Source organism: Neltuma alba, unplaced genomic scaffold, assembly GCF_004799145.2.
Source record: "Neltuma alba isolate B1F8T4 unplaced genomic scaffold, ASM479914v2 tig00003413_pilon, whole genome shotgun sequence".
Taxonomy (NCBI): Eukaryota; Viridiplantae; Streptophyta; class Magnoliopsida; order Fabales; family Fabaceae; genus Neltuma; species Neltuma alba.
This window is the reverse complement of record NW_021633276.1, coordinates 1-21,928: the sequence shown is the minus strand read 5'-3', so window position 1 is coordinate 21,928 and position 21,928 is coordinate 1. Positions and strand designations below refer to the sequence as shown.

At 31.1% G+C, this 21,928-nt stretch overlaps 2 protein-coding genes across 2 annotated transcripts; both read right to left on the bottom strand.

The window, feature by feature from the left end:
* Window positions 1-13,147: 13,147 nt before the first annotated feature.
* On the bottom strand, window positions 13,148-13,981 carry LOC114741552 (truncated transcription factor CAULIFLOWER A-like). The gene has a single exon (XM_028929826.1). It carries the CDS (start codon window positions 13,979-13,981, stop codon window positions 13,148-13,150), a length of 834 nt encoding a protein of 277 aa, XP_028785659.1.
* A 4,126-nt stretch (window positions 13,982-18,107) lies between these two features.
* Window positions 18,108-18,959, bottom strand: LOC114741557 (transcription factor CAULIFLOWER-like). Its single transcript, XM_028929830.1, has one exon. It carries the CDS (start codon window positions 18,957-18,959, stop codon window positions 18,108-18,110), a length of 852 nt encoding a protein of 283 aa, XP_028785663.1.
* Between the last annotated feature and the right edge of the window lie 2,969 nt (window positions 18,960-21,928).

The following is a 21,928-nucleotide window of genomic DNA, read 5'->3' as shown; positions in this document are numbered from 1 at the left end:
TGTTTCAGACAAGTGCAGAGATCGATTACTGCCGAAGAAGAACAGAGATGAAGTACGAATGTAATCTGAATTTCACCGAAGAAAAAACGCGGTAAATTGAAGGAAATGCCGAAAAGAAAGTACCTTGTAGGTGGGTTTCTCCGGAAACACAATATGGCCAGTGAGTTTCTTGGGAAACAAGGTATGGCGCGCGAGATTGCAGAGAGGATCAATTGATGGGTTTCTGATTTAGGAAACTTAGGGAGTGATTGCTGATTAGATGTTGAATTTCCCAACGGTCACTTTGACCGGTGATCCAGTGTAAAACTGTAAATTGCTTGTGATCTTTTATTGGGCTTCATATTTAAATTGAATATTCTTGAGGAATTGTGCTCGTATTTTATTAATATTATACTATTTCTTTATCAAAAAATTATCTATGTTTTTATTTTTACACGAAAATACCAAATAAAATTTGGGATTTTTTTGGCCAACTGTACGTAGTTTGGGATATATCAATGGATACATCTTTACATTAATTATAATTATATCCTTACCATATGCTAAATTAGTTTTTTGGTCAACAGACTAAACAAAAATGGGCATGGCCAAAAGAAAGGGAAAAAAAATGAAAACAAGTAGTAAAAAATTCACGTTCATGTGATAATAGAAACTCTATACTGCCCTCAAAAGCTGATTTATATATATATATATATATATATATAAGTTGAATATTGAACGCAAACAGTAGATTATATTGCCTGCAATGCAATCTTAATAAGAAGCAATTTGCCAATGTGTGGTTATATTTAATTATGGTTATATAGTGCATCAGATTTACTTTTAAAGCTTTAAATTGTTAAAATATTAAGCTTTAAATTCTAAGGTTGTTAGAACCGAATGGATCAATCAGTTTGATTGGTAATTGACTCATTATCCGGTTTGGACATCTATCAAAAAGGAAGAAAAAGTGAGTTGGTCATGGCCAAACCAATCCGAAGCCTTTTTTTTCCATTACATTTTTCAATAACCCAAAACAATGTTAGTTTATGTTTTTATTTGTCTTTTACTTGCTTTCTCTTCCGTATTATATATATTTGATGGGTGCCTCTAGAGAGAGATGCTCTGCCTTCTCTCTTCTGGAGAAGAGTATACTGGTTTACTCCTAGTTTCTTGGTAATTTTTCTAATTCAAGTCTTTCTTTTCTTCCTATTTGCAGATAAGTTCAACCTTTTTCTAGGTTCTAGCTTTTATTGCCTATTCCTTTAATTATTTTCCTACTTGTGTGGTATTGGTTCGTTTCTTGTTCTTCCCTTTCTCCTTCTTCACACATGATGGTTGCATTAATTTTCTCTTCGTTTCCCCATAGTTCCTATTCGCCATGCATGTTTCTTCTGGTGGTTTTATTGTTCCTTCCTTCTGCCTTGCAAGCTGATTGGTGAGTTTTGTTTGCGTATCTGCTTTTTCTAGTGATTTTGTTCTTTTCGTTCCCTTCTCCTGATCACCTTTCCATTATCTTTTCATTTTTCTTCTCCTTCTTATCGGGTTTTCTCACCCTCACTGGTTTTCTTTTCATCTCTCCTTTTTACAGTGGTCCGTAGTTTCTCTCTCCTTTTCTAGCCCTGACGTTTGATCTTCTTCGTTCGCTTTTCACTACTTCTCTATATAATCTAAGCTCTCGCCCTTTCTTCTTCACACTTCTCCTCCCTGGCTTTGTTACTCATATGTTCCCTGGCTCTCTCAGCAGTTTCCTTTTCTCTCCTTCCTTTTTCCTGGTTTTTTCTTTTCTAAATTTTTCTTTTTTAAGCTTCACAATGACTCGGTAGTGAGATTTCAACCCAAAACCCTCCTTTCATCCTTCCTTGGGCCTCAACCCGAACTCTCTCACCTACTTAACAAACATTAGATTAAAAAAAATAACTGTTGAGAATTTGATGTTAAAAATCAAAATTTTAATAAAATTAAATTTGAAATTTGAAATTTCTGGAGTTACAGCAACCCGCTTTTTTATTTTTTGGCCAGCATGGGCAACCGACTTAAATGATTATAATATATAAAATATTATAACTTATTTTTTTAATCTATGTTAAATGTTACTCAATCCATTTTCTTTTTATAAGATCTCAAAATTTGAATTGGTTTAGTCCTTTTTATAAGATCCTGCTTAAGAGTGTCTGAATATTAATTATAATGAGGTCCCAAGCAAGAAAAAAATTACAAAGCAAGTCTTAAAGATTATTATTCTCTACTTTAAAACTTGTCATTATAGGCTGCTCAGGTTGTTATTGGACCTTTTTGTAGTTATTTCTCTTGCATGGGACTTAATTATTTTTTATTTTAAATATTTAAGAAAGATATTTAATTATGGCTACATTTTAGAATTAATTTTAATGCTTTAGATTATTAAATTACTTCTCAAGTCCCAAATAAAAGACCTATTTTGTGGTATAATTTAAGCTCTAAATTTCATGCTTGTAAGAATTAAACTTCCCTTATATTTAATATAGAAAGATATTTAATTATGGCTATATTTTAGAATTAATTTTAAAGCTTTAAATTATTAAATTACTTCTCCAGCCCCAAATATAAGACCTATTTTGTAGTATAGTTTAAGCTCTAAATTTCATGCTTGTCAGAATTAAACTAGATCAACTGTTGAGAATCAATCTATGGTCTAGTTTGAATATCTATATCTATATCTATCTATATATCTTATAAACCTTGTAGCTATTTTGTGATTGGTCCACATGGCAGTTTTGGGTGATTTTTTTTTTTATCTCATTGGCCCTTGGGTGTTGATGTTAGCAGGTTTTTACTCTGCTGTTTTGTCCACTTAGTTTCATTATCTACTTTGTTGTTTTCTCCGCATTTGTTGATGAGTTCAATTTTCCTTCCCAGGGACTTTGGGAGTAAGTATTGATATGGGTCGTTTCTTTCTCCAAGTTCATGAATCAGCCACATCGTTAGTTTAGTACTTTGATACTTTGATTGGTTAGCTTTATTTTCTCTGTCCACATGTGTGTTGTGCTTTTGGTTTCTCATGAATTGATTTCTACTTCTCCACGTTTGGGTGAACTGACTGGTGCTTCTCCATTCGCTTGTGTTGATTATCAATACATGAATGATAGTCTGTTCCCATTTAAAGAGGACATTTGCGTTTTCCTTTGCATTTTAGTGCTCGGTGTTCTTATAAATATGGGGAGGTTGGTGGGGTTTTGCGATGTTGTTTTCTCTTGCTTATTCGAGTGTCCTTGGAGATTTAATTGTCGGCAATAAGATCTGGTTGTCATGGTGGATATTTCTAGGTAGGAATCGCCGTTTATATCTTTACAGCCACTCCTCTATAACTTCCTTTCGACCCATGAACCCACTCGTCTTGATCAAGGCGAACAAAGAAAGAAGGAGAATATTGGCTGCTTTCACTCAGTGATGGGGCATTGCTTTTGGTAAGCTTTGTTCTCTAATTATGATGAGAGCTGAACAAAATGGTAGATCTGCTTCAGGCCTGATGATATTAAACAGACACAACCCTTTGTTATTCCCTTATTTCTTTTGTTTATACGCCACGCTCAATAATCCCTATTTGCATCTCTCTTTATATAAATGCTTTGTTTTACATTCCAGGTGTAATTCTATTTGGAGTCTTTTTATTTCCAGATTATTTAACTAAATAAATGTTTATATGAATATTTTTTCTGTTACAGCCCTAGCTTCTATCGAAATAGCTCCACTAAACCCAATTGAATGAGAACCTATCAATTATATCACACGAAAGGTTTGAACTCCTTGCGTTATGTTGTGTTTTCACCCACATTTCTTGTGGGAATTAAGATGCTGAAAAAGCCATGAGAACGCCAACAAGATTGTGTAGATGTGAATAATAATAGAATTTTGAATTAGATTGGCATCGGTCAGTGTTCCATATTCCGGTTCTAATTGGGTCTAGGTATAGATGCTTTTAGGAGAAAAAAATAATTGCTATTTGATTTTTGTTGAATGACTGAGATTGTTTTTATTCAGTTATTGAAAACATTATTTGCGCATCAATCAATAAATTGAAAGTTTAAATGCAATTGAAACATGTTAACACCTTATTTTTGTTTTAAGTTTGAAGTCATCACCCACCTCTTTATTTCAAATGATACATTACACGTTGCCCAAGTAATTAAATTGTATTATCAATTTTGAAAAACAAAGGAGAATATTATTTCAATGTTACTCCCTTCATATCTTTTTATAAGCAACAACTAGTATCACTCTCTTGTTCCTAAATATAAACATTTGCAAGTTATCTTAAGTATTGTAACAAATTTTCTATTGTGTCTCATGAATTACTTATTTTAATACTCGACTCACTGGATGGGGTAGAACTTGTCATCAGGGTTGATGGAATCAAGCCCTCATTTGATCGATTTCATGACAGAGTTCTAAACAGGGGAGGGAACTCTTCGCTGTTCATTCTTTTCTTTGCTGCTCTGATACCATATCAGAGATAAAGATTCAAAGTATATTTTCTGTATTATTCCATAGTAGAATTGGTACATAAATAGGATCAGATTTTCTTACAATATATTTGGAAATCTGATTATATTAAATAGAGCTTATGAGAGGGAATATAATCCCCATAATTAGGGACCATGATTTGAGGTGATTTAGAAAAGAAAATTTACAGATTCTAGGGGATATGATTCTAATGGCTAATACTAGGGATTTGATTCTGACATCTTTCATAATTTTTTTTATTATAATAATTTTCTTTTTTTTCCTTATATAATGTGTCCCATAAATAAGGGTTTTTTGGGAAGAGGACTTTTCATCTCTATCAATATATTGTCTTTAACTAATTTTAACTAACTTTTGATATTTACGCAATAGAGTTCAATATTAAGGTTCAAAATCTAGAAAAATGATTTTTACCAAAAAGACAAAGGTGACTTTCATAAAAATTTGGGACTTTCTCACAAGGAATTAATTTCCAAAATTATTTTTTCTTGAAAGAGTATTAAAAAAGCTTTCCATAAAATTTTAAAGCACCCCATTTCAATTTCTCTACATTAAGTTATGATTTTCCGAAGTTGGGCCAGAAATCTGGAACTTAACAAATGAACAGCAAAAATCTTAAAATCAGCGTTTTTCATGAAATTTTTTAACCCAAGGCCATCCAATATGGTCTGAAATGACTTTAAACAAACTCTAAGCCATACTAGAAGTAAGGTGTAATATATTTGGTATCAGAGCAGAGGTTTTGACATAAGATAGAACGCTCTGCTTGAATGATATGCTGGTTGAAGGGAAAATTGACATATTTTTGCAAGAGAATATTACTGTTCATTTATTGGATCGTTTGGTTATTACAATATAGGACAGAAAAGAATGACTTGCTGTGGCTACAATAGTGACTCTGAGGGTTCAGTTAACTAGAGGAGGCCAGCAGAACCTTTCCCTAGGTGGTTTGATAAGGATGAGGACTATAACCTCCTAGCGGACTTTTATCACAATACCTTATGGAAGAGTAACCCCCTACCAGGCATAATCACAGTTGCTTCCAATGATCCTCAGAGAATTGAAGTCATTGAAATATCTAATGACGAAGGGGCTAGACCAAGTGAGGTCAGACCATTTCCTAACAAGAAAGAAGACCCGACTGAGAGGAAGAGGGATGCTAGCCTAGGACACCCACTTTGAACTGCAATCCATCTTTTTGTTATATGGAGCACTTTTCACAATATGTTTTTGTTCTGTTAAAATTACATAAACAAAAATTTTAAGTTTTGTATAAAACGAAAAGAAGGATGTTCATGAAGTGTGTTAATAGATAGAAGATCTAACGATAAGTTATATTCAGAGTGAGAATTAAATATAAAAATTAATGATGACCATTGAGAGGTGCACACTGTCTCTTTCGAATCTGTGAAAATAATCTCCATTAAAATATAATAAATTTACAATTTTACTTCTATTTAATATATATACATCTTTTGAAAAAAAAAACTGTATAGATTATAGATTATAATAAATGAAGGACTATTCATGCTAACCAAGAAAAATTCTATCTCTGCCATATTATTTTACCGGTAATTTGCACTTTTATCATCATTAAAAGTTTCAATAATGAAAAACATGTACGAAAATTCCTGTTTTGAAAAAAGGCAAATTCTCAGGGGTATTTGATTAGCAGCGGGTCATTTATTTTATCTCATATCACAGGAAACACATACACACACTCTCTCTCTCATGTTATTTTTTCAGTCTCTAAATTTTTTATATGTATTTACCTATTTGTCAACCATAAAATTCTTCTTCATGACCAATTTTGAAACTACAACTTGTCATCGTTTATAAGGACGATTCCATCTTTCTTGTGGTGGGTATTGTAACTTATGGCTATAAAACAATGTAATTAGGCCTGCACATTATATTAATAAAAGCTTAATTTATTTGGCTATCATAAATTTAGTGGTTTGCTATTAAGTAAAATTATATTTAGGGGAGTGTGATTTGTGTCTTTATTTGTTTGAAAGTTTAAACGGGTATTGACGAATTATTCTCAAGCAAAAGAAAAACTCATTATGCTAGCTGTTAAATGCCAAAATAAATTCAAATCTTGGTAATTAAATTATAAATGATTAGTGGGTTCGTGCAACGCACAGGGTACGGTGTGACCGTAAAAATGATTTTTTTTTTTTAGTCCATTCCGAACAACATTGTTAAATTCATACATATGAATTTTTTTAATATATTTGTTGAAAAATTCAATAATTTAAATTTGCTACAAGTGTTACCCTAAGTACCCATAAATTTCGAATTCGCAACACTTGGCGCTGTCATTTTCTATTTACTTGTTGACGATGGTAAAAAAAAAAAAAAAAAAAAAGGTGTTCGTTCTTCTCACAAACATTGTCATGTGTGTTTTTATTTTAGATAAGTTCTTTTATTAATCTTCTTGAACTTATCCTCTTATACAACTATGTGTGTGTATACATTATTCTTCATTCTCCTCTTCACCTTTCGGATGGAACAAAAGGGGCTTCTTGCAAAACTGAAAATGACACAATTGAATCGACATCAACAAGATACGAGAAACTTCTACTTTGATATTTGTGTAAACCTTCATTTGGGTTTCTTTCCTCCTTTCTTCATTTTCAAATTAATGTTGATTTTGTATAATCATTAATATATTTCAAGGTTCAGTTGATAATTCATTTTCTTTTCTTTTGTTAAATCTATCACCCACATGATCCTTCCCTTTGTTTATTTGTGTGTTTTTAACGGAAGCAAATATGGTAAAATTACATACGTATATTATGTTTAAGGATTTCTTATTGTAGTGTAACAAATCATTTCCAAGCTGAAAAAAGATTTCTTTCCTTTATAAAGATTCCTTTAGGCAATCTTTATGAGCTCGTTGCCCCTCCTACCTTCCTTTACATAATCAATGTCAGCGAAACTAATTAGGTTTGCTTTATTTATCTTTGCATACATACCATAAGAACAATTTCATAGCATGATACCTTTCACAAGTTTGAGAATTCTTTTAGAAAAATCAATACCATAATATGTCTAATAAATTTTGATATTGCACTTATTAATTGAGACGCATCTCCCACTTTTTAGCTACTATCCAATCAAAATCAACATATCAAGCAACTTATTCATGTAAGTTTAAGGAATTACAATAAAAAAAAGCAATAAATTACTTCAACAGTTCATTTATTTAACTTCAATTCTATTAGGGAATTTTATACGCCAAAGAAAGAATTATGTGAGAGTTGCAAACTAGTAATTCATTAAGCAATCTTTTCTTAGGGGACTTTGCAAAACTAATTGCCAATCTCTACATCAGAATTGCCTGATGATTATTATAGCTCATTACTACTGTAAGATCTGATATGATGTTTTATATTAATAAATATTTATTATAAGTGTACACTTCAAGGCTTAGGAAAAGCCTAAGCGGGATTACACCCTAAGACCCGTCAAGAGATTTCTCAAACACATGAAAAGTATTGTTTTTCTCGTATATATGCAAAGATAAATGAAGTAAAACCAATTGGTTTCATAGGTAATGACTATGCAAGGGAGGACCTAAAGAGGGAGGAGCACATGAAGATTACTTCAAGTAATTATTTTATTTTCTTTAAGCTTTGGAATGATTTGGTGTGCTACAATAGATCAAGATATCTTTAAGCAGAATATATGCATGAAATTTGTAAAGTTGAAGTAGAAAGCCAACATAACTTAAAGATATTGAATTTACTAATCTTCTTGACATTTAAGATCAGGAAAAAATATTATAGGTAATAGAACAAATCAATCATAACTAAAATAATCAACATATTTAAGTCAACTTGACTACTCAAGTTGTATTCTCTAAATTACAAACAGTTACTAGTACAGTTGTTTTTGATATTCAGCTTAATCTAACTTACTATGAAATCAAAATGATCACATCCTAAGCCCAAAAAGCATATATAAATCATCTAAAGAGGAACCATAGGTTCTCATACATGAATAATCTAAAGACCTCATTTGCAACAAGTCTGGTTTTCCCTTCTTGCTATCCTCCCTTCCTCATTCTGTATCAATTGGTATCAGAGCCAATTTCCCACCTCTTTTCTTCTCACACCTAAACCTTCTAAGTTAACTCGCAAAATCTCAATAGTCTTCCAAAGCTTTAAGATTGCAATTCTTTTTATTTTGCTACCCCACATTATTTTATCTGATTTCTACCATTTTGAATTTTTCTTATGTAAAGGATCATCACACGGAAGAATTTTTAGGTTAAAGTTTTTTGAAGATCCTCATCTGGGGGTAATATTTGGTAATCTTCTTCTCTTTTTATTCATTTCATTTTTTTTATTAAAAAGGAATGAAAAGAAGAAGAAAAAAAGGGCAAAAAAGGAAAAAAGAACAAATAAAAAAGAAAAAAGAGTGACAAAAGTAGGAGAAAAAAATCAAAAGCCAAAAAGAAAAATTCATTTTCTCAAATTTGACTCTGAATTTTGTTTCTTTGATTTATTATTTATTGTCTTGACTAATCTGCTTGCTTTATCCTAGACCAGTCCTATACTCGGGTCAAATTTTTCCTAGGTTATTTGAAGTTTTTAACGGCTTCTTGTGGGGTTTTGGAACCTCTAAGATTACTATGAAGATTTTACTAAGTTTGTTACTTATTTAGCAAGTGTAATTCCCATGGCTTATGAAAAATCTAAAGTGGGATTACATCCCACCAAAGTTTTGCAAAAGAATTCTTAGACACATGAAGAGTACTATATTATGAAATTATTCTTTTGGCATATATGAAAAGATAAATAAAGTAAAACCAATTGGTTTCATAGGCAATGATTGTGCAAGGGAGGACCTAAAAAGTGAGGAGCACATAAAGATTTCTTCAAGTAATTATTTTATTTTTCTAAAGCTTAGGAATGATTTGTTGTGCAACAAAAGATCAAGATATCTTTAAGCAAAAAATATACATGCGGTAGCTAGTACGAATTGAACATTGTACAGTTGAAGCAAAAATTCAACAGAACTTAAAGATATTGAATTTACTAATCTTGATGACATCTAAAATTGGAAAAAAAAATATTATAGATAACAGAACAAATCAATCATAAACAAAACCATCAACACATTTGGGTCAGTTTAACTACTAAAGCTCTATTTTCTAAATTATAAGCAGTTATTATTAGAATTGCTTTTGAGATTAAGTTTAATCTAACTTACTATGAGATCAAAATGATCACATATCAAGCCCAAAAACAAAATCTGCATCATCTAAATAGAAACTATATGTTCCCATACACAAATCATTTAAAGACCTCTTTTTCAACAAGTCTAGTTTTCCCTTCCCTTTTTGTTGTCCTCCCTTCTTTGTCCTATATCAATTGGTATGAGAGCTAATTTCAGACTTCTCTTTTTCTCACAACATAAGTTTTCTAAGTTAACTCTCAAAATCTCAATATCATTCTAAAGCTTCAAGACCACAATTTTTTTTTTTTGCTATTCCACATTGTTTTATGTGGTTTCTACCATTTTGGATCTCCCTTAAGTAAAGAATAATCACACGGAAGAACTTGTTAGGCTGAAGTTTCTTAAAGATCATCATCTAGAGGTGTTGTTTGGTGACCTTTTTCTCTCTTTTTTTCACTTCATTGTTTTAAATTAAAAAAATAAAGAAACAAAAGAAAAAAGGCGAAAAAGGAACAGATGAGGAAAAAATAAAAAAAAAAAAGAGTGAAAAAAAGAAGAGAAAAAAAACTCAAAAGACAAAAAAAAAATCATTTTCTCAAATTTAATTTTGAATTTTGTTTCTTTAATTTATTATTTGTTGTCTTTCCTAATTTGCTTGCTTTACCTTAGACCGTTCCTATACTAACTTGGGTCAATTTTTTAATGGCTTCCTTTGGGTTATAAAACCTCTAAAGTTACTGTGAAAACTTTACTCAGTTTGTTTACTTATTTAGCAAGTATAATACCCATGGCATATGAAAAAATTAAAGTGGGATTATATCCGAAAGCTTTGCAAGAGATTTCTCAGACATATGAAAAGTATTACATTATGAAATTGTATTTTTGGTATATATGCATAGATAAATGAAGTAATACCAGTTGTTTTCATATGTAGTAATTATGCAATGGAGGACCTAAAGAGTGAGGAGCACATGAAGATTACATCAAGTAATTATTTTTTTTTAAAGTTTAAGAATGATTTGCTGCACTACAAAAGATCAAGATATTTTTAAGCAGAATATATGCATGTAATAGCTAGTTATACTGTGAATTGAACATTGTAAAGTTGAGAAAGAAAGCCAACAAAACTTGATATTGAATTTGCCAAAGAAAAAAACAAACAAGACCAAACAAGCTGGTTAAACTGAAAAAATAATGAACTGGCTAGTGGTCTGTTTGAGTGCTAAACTGGCTAAAAATCAAACCAGTATCAATTTAGTTAAACTAGGATAAACTGGTGAAAACTTGTGATGAATTGGTTTGAATGATTGTGTTATTATTGATCATATTTTTTCTCATTCAGCTCTTAATATCTCAATTACTATATATTTGAATGAATTTTAATGATAATTTTGGTATTAATGATTTTTAATTTTTGTTATTTAGGAATCATAAAGATCAAAATTCCCAATATTTGTTATTGCTTCAATCAAACTATTATTATATTTTCTTGTATTTTGTTTTTTGTGATTATTAATGTTATTGTATTTTATTATTTTCAATTAAATTATATTGTTTTAAATATGACTAGTTTGACCTGGAGTTGACTTGATCTGACTCGTTGACTTTTAAACCACTACCTTAACCCGTCTAGTGTACCTTGAAATTTACTCATCTTGTTGGCATCTAAAATCAGGACAGAAAATTACTATAGATAATGGAACAAATCGATCATAAACAAAGGCATCATTATATTTGAGCCAGTTTAACTACTAAAGTTCTGTTCTCTAAATTACAAACAGTTACTGCAACTTTTTTTGAAATTCAGCTGATCTAACTTACTTTGGAATCAAAATATGACATTCTAAGCACAAAAAGCATATCTAAATCATATATGGAGGAACTAGAGGTCCCCATACAAAAATGAGTCCGAATTAACGTGCACCTAATTACTCAGCTTCTAAACACCGCCATTTCTCCGCCTTCTTTCTTTTTGTTTCTCTCTCTTTTTTTTTTTTTCTCCCGCCGGTTGCACCACAATTCAACATTCAATCAGGCCACCCACCAGGTGCTCCCCATTTCCTATCTCTGTTCTTGTTTTTTTTTAATGTTGTCAGACAATATTTTTTCATTTTAAATATTTTTTGTAATTAAAAAAAATTAAGCACTACATTTATTTTTTTAATAATTATCCTATATATTATATGCATTTGAAAATAATATTTAAACTAAAAGTAGACTTGCATAATATTTCACCAATTTTTCAAAATAGTTTGATTATCCCTCATTCTTACAATCATATCAACTAGCTGTGGGTTGATCAGGCAATTTTTTTAAAAGTAAAATCAAGGCACTTGTGTATGATTATGTAGACTCAAATGGTAGAAAGGATATTTCAAATCAATGAGAAAGCTGATAGGATCATTCAATCATGTGAAAATAATAAGTTGGTTTTGACGAACATTAGATGAAAAAAATAACTGTTGAGAATTTAATGTTAAAAATCAAAATTTTAATAAAAGTAAATTTGAAATTTGAAATTTCTAGAGTTATAGCAACCCGCTTTTTTAATTTAATTTTTTTGGCCGGCATATGCACCTGGCTTAAATGATTATAATATATATGATATATGATAACTTATTTTTTTAATCTAGGTTAAATGTCGCTGATGCATTTTTCTTATAAGATCTCAAAATTTGAATTGGTTTAGTCTTTTTTTTTTTTTTATAAGATCATGCTTACGGGTGTCTCAACATTAAATATATTTTTATCAATTTTGCTCCTAATTAATTTTTTTATTTTTTTCTCATTATCTTTTTCTGATACTACTTATACTTTCATCTTTTATCTTATTACTAGTATTTTTCTCTTTTATTTACTTTGTTATTAAATAAGGACATACTTAACAAAATAATATTGAATTTTTACATATTTATTACATTTAAATAATTTTAATTATTTTTAAACTGTGTAATTTAATTCAAAAGATCTTATAAAAATGATCGGAGGGAGTATGTCATTCTTATTACCATATTTTTTATTTTTATTAACACGTTGAATCTTTTACCTTGCTTAAGAATTTTTGCCTGGTCAACCTTTTTTGTTTGACCAGCTCCCTGGTCAACCTACAGTAAGTTGATATGTTTGTAAGAATTAGCGGCAATCAACTATTTTGAAAAATTCGTGAAATATTATAGGAGGCCTACTTTTAGTTTAAATATAATTTTAAAATGCATATAATATGTAGGATAATTATTAAAACATAAATGTAGTGCTTATTTTTTTAATTTTAAAAATATTTAAAATAACAAAATTAATGTCCAACAACCAACGAAAAAAAGAAGAGGAGAGATGGGAAATGGGGAGATTGATTGTTGAAGCGTGGAGGAACAGGCCCAAAAAACCAAAAAAATAAAAAATAAAAATAAAGTCTGAGAACCGCGGCTTTTAGAAGCTGAGCATTCGATCAGCACCTGATGCAGATTCATAAAAAAATCTAAAGACCTGTGTGGAACAAGTCAGTCATATGCCAATTACACTCTTGAAGGATAGAATCTAATATTGAACCATGAAACATCCCCTGCTGGTCCTTGAAGCTGTCATCCCAAGTTGAATCAAACCGAAGCATCTGGGCATGAAGAGAGCAAGATTCCATCAGTTCAGTGTTATTATCACCAACAAGCCGCCTTATTGGATCAGATACAACATTGGCTTCATCACTCATATTCTCCATAAAACCCAGGTCCAGGAGGGTTTCATCTGAAACATCACGATAAGAAGGAATTACAGTGATAGGAATCTCCAAACAATGATCGTTCAACAAATCCAAACCCACTGGAACCACAGGAATCTCTGATTTCCTTGCGTTCAACAACCCAATTGTCTGATCACACTCTTGGAGCTTACAATCCAACGCAGCAATAAACATCATCAGCTGATCCTCTCCCATGTTGTCAAAGCTGTCATCCCAGGTTGGGCACAACATCTTCAATCTCTGTTCACGGACTCTGGAGGTCTCAGCTTCAACCTGGTTCTTCCTGTCAGTGAAGAACTCACGGAGATCGTAGTTCTTCCTTTGTTTCTCGGGGCATTTCTTCTTGGCGCTATACTCTTGCAGATTGCGAATCACCTGTGTGGGATCCTGGGGAAAGGTCTCAGCTTTAGGGTTTTCAGAATCTGGAGGAGGGAAGATAATCACACAGGCATCAATCCCACAGAGCGTGGAAAGTTCAGAAGCTTTCTTCAATAGACCCTTCTTCCTCCTCTCAAACAAAGCCCGGCGAGCATTCCTATTCTGGAGGGTCTTCATCGTTAATTTTCTTCGACCCATTGTTTCGGACAAGTGCAGAGGTCGATTACTGCCGAAGAAGAACAGATATGAAGTCCGAATATAATCTGAATCTCACGAGGAAAAAAAAAAAAGCGCCGTAAATTGAAGGAAATGCCGAAAAGAAAGTACCTTGCGGGTGGGTTTCTCAGGAAACACAATGTGGCCAGTGAGTTTCTTGGGAAACAAGGTATGGCGCGCGAGATTGCAGAGAGGATCAATTAATGGGTGTCTGATTTAGGAAACTTAGGGAGTGATTGCCGATTAGAAGTTGAATTTCGCAACGTTCACTTTGACCGGTGATCGAGTGTAAAGCTGTAAATTGCTTGTCATTTTTTATTGGGTTTCATATTTAAATTTAATATTCTTGAGGAATTGTGCTCGTGTTTTATTAATATTATACTAGTAGTATTTCTTTATCAAAAAATTATCTATGTTTTTATTTTTATACGAAAATAAGAAATAAAATTGGGATTTTTTCCCGACTGTATGTAGTTTGGGATATATCAATGTATACATCTTTACATTAATTATAATTATATCCTTACCATATGCTAAATTAGTTTTTTTTTTTGTCAACTGATTAAACAACAATGGACATGGCCAAAAGAAAGGGAAAAAAAATGAGAATAAGTAGTTACGGATACATTATTTTTAATGAAAATAAACAGTAACTGATTAAACAATTCAAGTTCATGTGATAATAGAAACACTATACTGCCCTCAAAAGCTGATTTTTTTTTTAATATATAAGTTGAATATTGAGAGCAAACAGTAGATTATATTGCCTGCAATGCAATCTTAATAAGAAGCAATTTGCCAATGTGTGGTTATATTTAATTATGGTTATATAGTGCATCAGATTTACTTTTAAAGCTTTAAATTATTAAATTATTAAGCTCTAAATTCTAGGGCTGTTAGAATCGGATGGATCAATCGGTCTGATTGGTAATTGACTTGTTACCCGGTTTGGACATCTATCAAAATGGATGAAAAAGTGAGTTGGTCATAACTAACAAAAACCAATACCATTAAATTTGTCGATAACCCAAAACTGTGTTAGTTTATGTTTTTATTTGTCTTTTACTTGCTTTCTTTTTAGTGTTACACTCTTCCGGTCCTTAATATAGGACTCAATTATTGAGTTGGTTTTGATCCTAAATATAAGACCCATTTATCATATTTATTAATTTTTTCTAAATTACTCTTATGGATACTCTGTCAACCATAATCAAGTAGAAGAAGGAGAATAGGTATTAAGAAAGATGATTATGGTATTTCAGGAATAATGTGTCACATTTCTTATAATTAACTAACTTACCTAACTTCCTTAATCTAATCAAATTAGTTAAATAGGTATTATATTAAAGACCGGAAGAGTATATATATTTGATGGGCGTCTCTAGAGAGAGAGTTCTAGAGAGAGATGCTCTGCCTTCTTTCTTCTGGAGAAGAGTACACTGGTTTACTCATAGTTTCCTGGTAATTTTTCTAGTTCAAGTCTTTCTTTTCTTCCTATTTGCAGATAAGTTCAAGCCTTTTTAAGGTTCTAGCTTTTGTGTGGTATTGGTTCGTTTCTTGTTCTTCCCTTTCTCCTTCTTCACACATGATGGTTGCATTAATTTCTCTTCGTTTCCCCATAGTTCCTGTCCGCCATGCATGTTTCTTGTGGTGGTTTTATTGGATCTGCATTCCGTGCTCAGCACTCAAAACGTGGACGTTTTGAGTGCTGAGCATGAGGGACCTTTTTTTTTTATTACAAAAAAATATATGTATTAGAATTATTTTTAGTTAAAGTTTATCTAATACTCTTAAATATTTTTTTACACATATTCAATATTTTAAAATATTTTATCATATCCTGAAATATTTTCTCATATGTATTTAGTGTTCTAAAATATTTTCTAACAATGCATTTGAAAAAATATTTAAGAATCTAGTATTTTAAAGTATTTTGTGATCTATTTGGTACCTAAAATATTTTTTCATATATGTTTATTATTTTAAAATACTTTGTGACTGGGCTTACCTAAAAACATATTTTAGGATCTAGTATTCTAAAGTCTTTTATGATTTATCTAGTATCCTTAAATATTTTTTAGTATTCTAAAATATTTTACGATACAATATCAAGTAATAGAAAATTTTTTAAAACATTAAATGCATGTGAAAAAATATTTTAAGGTACTAAATAAATCATAAAATACTTTAAGATATTGAAAACATCTAAAAAAATATTTTTTAGTACTAGATAAATGTTAACCAAAAATAATTTTAATACATACTTCTTCTGATTCTTAATATAAGAGTTAGTTTAACTAATTCAAGTATACTACAAAAATTAGCTAAATTAGTCAGTTGTAATAAATAAATGTTGTTTTCTCTAAAATGCCTCTCACTAATTACGTGTATTAACTAAAATCAATAATTGATTAAATCTTTAACATGTACAATTATTATAAGGACTATATTGAAAAAAATAAATATATAAGAGATAAAGTAGATTAGAATATTATATTTAAGACTAAATTAAATATCAAGATAATTTTTATATTAATAATTTTAAATATCAAGATAATTTTTATATTAATAATTTGAGATGGTATAAATTTTTTGTAACAAAAAAATAAAGTAAAAAAAATAAAAATGCTCAGCACTCAAAACGCACAGCGTTTTGAGTGTTGAGCACTCAGTGCTCATCAGGCTGATGAGCACGGAATGCGAACGCGGTTTTATTGTTCCTTCCTCCTGCCTTGCAAGCTGATTAGTGAGTTTTGTTTGCGCATCTACTTTTTCTAGTGATTTTGTTTTCTTTTTAGCCCTTCTCCTGATCACCTTTCAATTATCTTTTTATTTTTCTTCCCCTTCTTATCGGGTTTTCTCACTCTCATTGGTTTTCTTTTCATCTCTCCTTTCTACACTAGCCTGTCCTTTTCTCACCTTTTCTAGCCTTGACGTTTGATCTTTTTCGTTCGTTCTTCACTGCTTCTCTATATAATCTAAGTTCTCGCCCTTTCTTCTTCACACTTCTCCTCTCTGGCTTTGTAACTCATGCAGTAGTTTCCTTTTTTTTCTCCTTCCTTTTTCCTCATTTTTTTTCTTTTCTAAATTTTCCTTGTTTAAGCTTCACAATGACTGGGCAGTTAGATTTCAACCCAGAACTCTCCTTTCATCCTTCCCTGGGCTTCAACCCCAACTCTCTCACCTACTTAACGAACATTAAATAAAAAAATAACTGTTGAGAATTTCATGTTAAAAATCAAAATTTTAATAAAATTAAATTTGAAATTTCTAGAGGTATAGCAACCCGCTTTTTTATTTTATTTTATTTTTGCTGGCATGGGCAACCGACTTAAATGATTATTTATATATATATATATATATATATATAATATTATGACTTTTTTTTTAATGTATGTTAAATGTTACTCAATCCATTTTTTTTTATAAGATCTCCAAATTTGAATTCGTTTAGTTTTTCTTATAAGATCTGTTTAGGAGTGTCTGAATATTAAATATATTTTTATCAATTTTGGTCCTGATTAATTTTTCATTCATTCTCATTATCTTTTTTTCATATTACTTTTCCTTTCATCATTTCTTTTTTATTTACTTCGTTATTAAATAATGACATACTTAAAAAAATGATATTCAGTTTTTACATATTTATTATATTTAAATAATTTTAGTTATTTTGTTAAACTACGTAATTAAATTGAAAAAAATCAGAGGGAGTATGTAATTCTTATTACCATTTTTTTTTTATTTTTCTAATACGTTGGTCAACTTCCAGTAAGCAGATATGTTTATAAGAATTAGGGGCAATCAACTATTATGAAAAATTGGTGAAATATTTTAGGAGGTCTGCTTTTAGTTTAAATATAATTTTAAAATGCATATAGTATATAGGATAATTATTAAAAAATAAATATAGTGCTTAATTTTTTAATTATAAAAATATTTAAAATAAAAAATTAATGTCTAACAACCTACGGGGGAAAAAAAAAAAAAAGAGGAGAGATGGGAAATGGGGAGATTGATTGTTGAAAATTGAAATCTGGAGCAACAGGTCCAAAAAAAAAAAGGGTATGAGAAACGGCGGGCGCCTAATGTAGACTCGTACAAAAATCTAAAGACCTGTGTGGAACAAGTCAGTCATGTGACAATCACACTCTTGAAGGATAGAATCTAAAATTGAACCATGAAACATCCCCTGCTGCTTCTCTATTACTACCAGGTCCTTGAAGCTGTCATCCCAAGTTGAACCAGACTGAAGCATCTGGGCCTGAAGAGAGCAAGATTCCATCAGGTCAGTGTTACTATCACCAACAAGTCGCCTTATTGGATCAGATAGAACATTGCCTTCATCACTCATATTCTCCATAAAACCCAGGTCCAGGTGAGTTTCATCTGAAACATCACGATAAGAAGGAATTACAGTAATAGGAATCTCCAAACAATGATCGTTCAACAAATCCAAACCCACTGGAACCACAGGAATCTCTGATTTCCTTGCGTTCAACAACCCAATTGTCTGATCACACTCTTGGAGCTTACAATCCAACGCAGCAATAAACATCATCAGCTGATCCTCTCCCAGGTTGTCAAAGCTGTCATCCCAGGTGGGGCACAACATCTTCAATCTCTGGTCACGGACTCTGGAGGTCTCAGCTTCAACCTGGTTCTTCCTATCAGTGAAGAACTCACGGAGATCGTAGTTCTTTCTTTGTTTCTCGGGGCATTTCTTCTTGGCGCTATACTCTTGCAGATTGCGAATCAACTGTGTGGGATCTTGGGGAAAGGTCTCAGCTTTAGGGTTTTCAGAATCTGGAGGAGGGAAGATTATCACACAGGCATCAATCCCACAGAGCGTGGAAAGTTCAGAAGCTTTCTTCAATAAACCCTTCTTCCTCCTCTCAAACAAAGCCCGGCGAGCATTCCTGTTCTGGAGGGTCTTCATCGTTAATTTTCTTCGACCCATTGTTTCAGACAAGGGCAGAGATCGATTACTGCCGAAGAAGAACAGAGATCAAGTATGAATATAATCTGAATTTTACCCCTAAAAAAACGCAGTAAATGGAAGGAGATGCCGAAAAGAAAGTACCTTGTGGGTTGGTTTCTCAGGAAACACAGTATGGCCAGTGAGTTTCTTGGGAAACAAGGTATGGCGCGCGAGATTGCGGAGAAGATCCATTAATGGGTTTCTGCTTTAGGAAACTTAGGGAGTGATTGCTGATTAGATGTTGAATTTCCCAACGTTCACTTTGACCGGTGATCAAGTGTAAAACTGTAAATTGCTTGTGATCTTTTATTGGGTTTCACATTTAAATTTAATATTCTTGAGGAATTGTGCTCGTATTTTATTAATATTATACTATCTCTTTATCAAAAAATTATCTATGTTTTATTTTTACACGAAAATAAGAAATAAAATTTGGGATTGTTTTTCCCGACTGTGCGTAGTTTGGGATATATCAATGGATACATCTTTACATTAATTATAATTATATCCTTACCATATGCTAAATTAGTTTTTTTTGGTCAACTGATTAAACAAAAATGGACATGGCCAAAAGAAAGGGAAAAAAAAATCAAAACAAGTAGTTACGGATACATTATTTTTAATGAAAATAAAGACTAACTGAGTAAACAATTCAAGATCATGTGATAAATAGAAACTCTATACTGCCCTCAAAAGCTGATTTTTTTTTTTTTATATAAGTTGAATATTGAGAGCAAACAGTAGATTATATTGCCTGGAATGCAATCTTAATAAGAAGAAATTTGCCAATGTGTGGTTATATTTAATTATGGTTATATAGTGCCTCAGATTTACTTTTAAAGCTTTAAATTATTAAATTATTAAGCTCTAAATTGTAGGGTTGTTAGAATCGGATGGATCAATCGGTCTGATTGGTAAATGACTTGTTGCCCGGTTTGGACATCTATCAAAATGGAAGAAAAGGTGAGCTGGTCGTAACTAGCAAAAAGCAATCCGAAGCCCTTTTTTACCATTAAATTTTTCAATAACCCAAAACTATGTTAGTTTATGTTTTTATTTGTCTTTTGCTTGCTTTCTCTTTAGTGTTATATATATATATATATATATATATATATATATTTGATGGGTGTCTCTAGAGAGAGAGAGTCCTAGAGAGAGATGCTCTGCCTTCTCTCTTCTGGAGAAGAGAAGAGTACACTGGTCTACTCATAGTTTCCTGGTAATTTTTCTAGTTCAAGTCTTTCTTCTTCTTATTTGCAGATTAAATTCAAGCCTTTTTCAAGTTCTAGCTTTTATTACCTATTCCTTTAATTATTTTCCCACTGTGTGGTATTGGTTCGTTTCTTGTTCTTCCCCTTCTCCTTCTTCACACACGATGGTTGCATTAATTTTCTCTTCGTTTCCTTATAGTTCCTGTCCGCCATACATGTTTCTTGTGGTGGTTTTATTGTTCCTCTCTCCTGCCTTGCAAGCTGACCTATCTGCTTTTTCTAGTGATTTTGTTCTCTTCGTCCCTTCTCCTGATCACCTTTCTATTACTCCTTCGGTTTCTTATTACAAGAGACGAATAATCGAATTACGTTGATAAAAAAAACAGTTAAAATTAGTTAAGAACAATCAATGTGTAAAAAGTATAATTTTTTTCTTCCAAAAATGCCCTCATTAATAAGGAGAGAGAACATGAGAGAGAATAATTAAATTATTAAAAGAAAGAGAGTAGGTAGGAGGGAGGGAGAGTGTGAATTGGAGACAAAATAAATATGGGTAAAATAGGAAATCAATACAAAAAAGTAGAGACAACTTTTAAGTGTCTCTTATATATAAGAACATGCCATAAACATCAAATGTCTCTTATAATAAGGAACAGAAGGAGTATCTTTTCAGACAAAATAAAAAAGAATCTTATAATAAAAAACAGACCTATTCAAAAAATTAGATTTATAAATAAAATACGGAGATAGTACTTCTCAATGTATTCTGACCTCTCGCCCTTTCTTCTTCACACTTCTCTCTGGCTTTGTTGCTCATCTGTTTTTTGGCTCTCTCAGTACTTTCCTTTTTTCTCCCTCCTTTTTCCTATTTTCTCTTTTCTAAATTTTCTTGTTTAATCTTCACAATCACTCGGAGATTTCAACCCAGGACTCTCTTTTCATGCTTTCCTGGGCCTCACCCCAACTCTGTCACCTACTTAACGAACATTAAATAAAAAGTAACTGTTGAGAATTCAATGTCAAAACAAGAAATTTTAATAAAATTAAATTTCAAATTTGAAATTTCTAGAATTATAGCAACCCGTTTTTTATTTTTTTATTTTTGCCGGCATTGGCAACCGACTTAAATGATTATAATACATATATATATATAATATTATGACTTATTTTTTTAATCTGTGTTAAATGTTACTCAATCCTTTTTTTTTTTTCATAAGATCTCAAAATTTGAATTAGTTTCTTACGTTTATAAGATCAGTTTTATAAGTGTTTGAACATTAAATATGTTTATCAATTTTGGTCCTAATTAATTCTTTTATTCTTTCTCATTATCTTTTTATCATACTACTTTTCCTTACATCATTTCTTTTTTTATTTATTTCATTATTAAATAAGGACATAATTAAAAAATAATATTCAACTTTTACATATTTATTATATTTAAATAATTTTAGTTATTTTAAAACTGCATAATTTAATTGAAAAAATCTTATAAAATTGATCGTAGGGAGTATGTCATTCTTATTACCATATTTTTTATTTTTATTAATACGCTGAAATTTTTTACTTACTTAAGAATTTGCTTGGTAAGCCTACAGTAAGTAGATATATTTATAAGAATTAGGGGGCGACCAACTATTTTGAAAAATTGGTGAAATATTTTAGGAGGTCTACTTTTAGTTAAATATAATTTTAAAATGCATATAATATATAGGATAATTATTAAAAAATAAATAT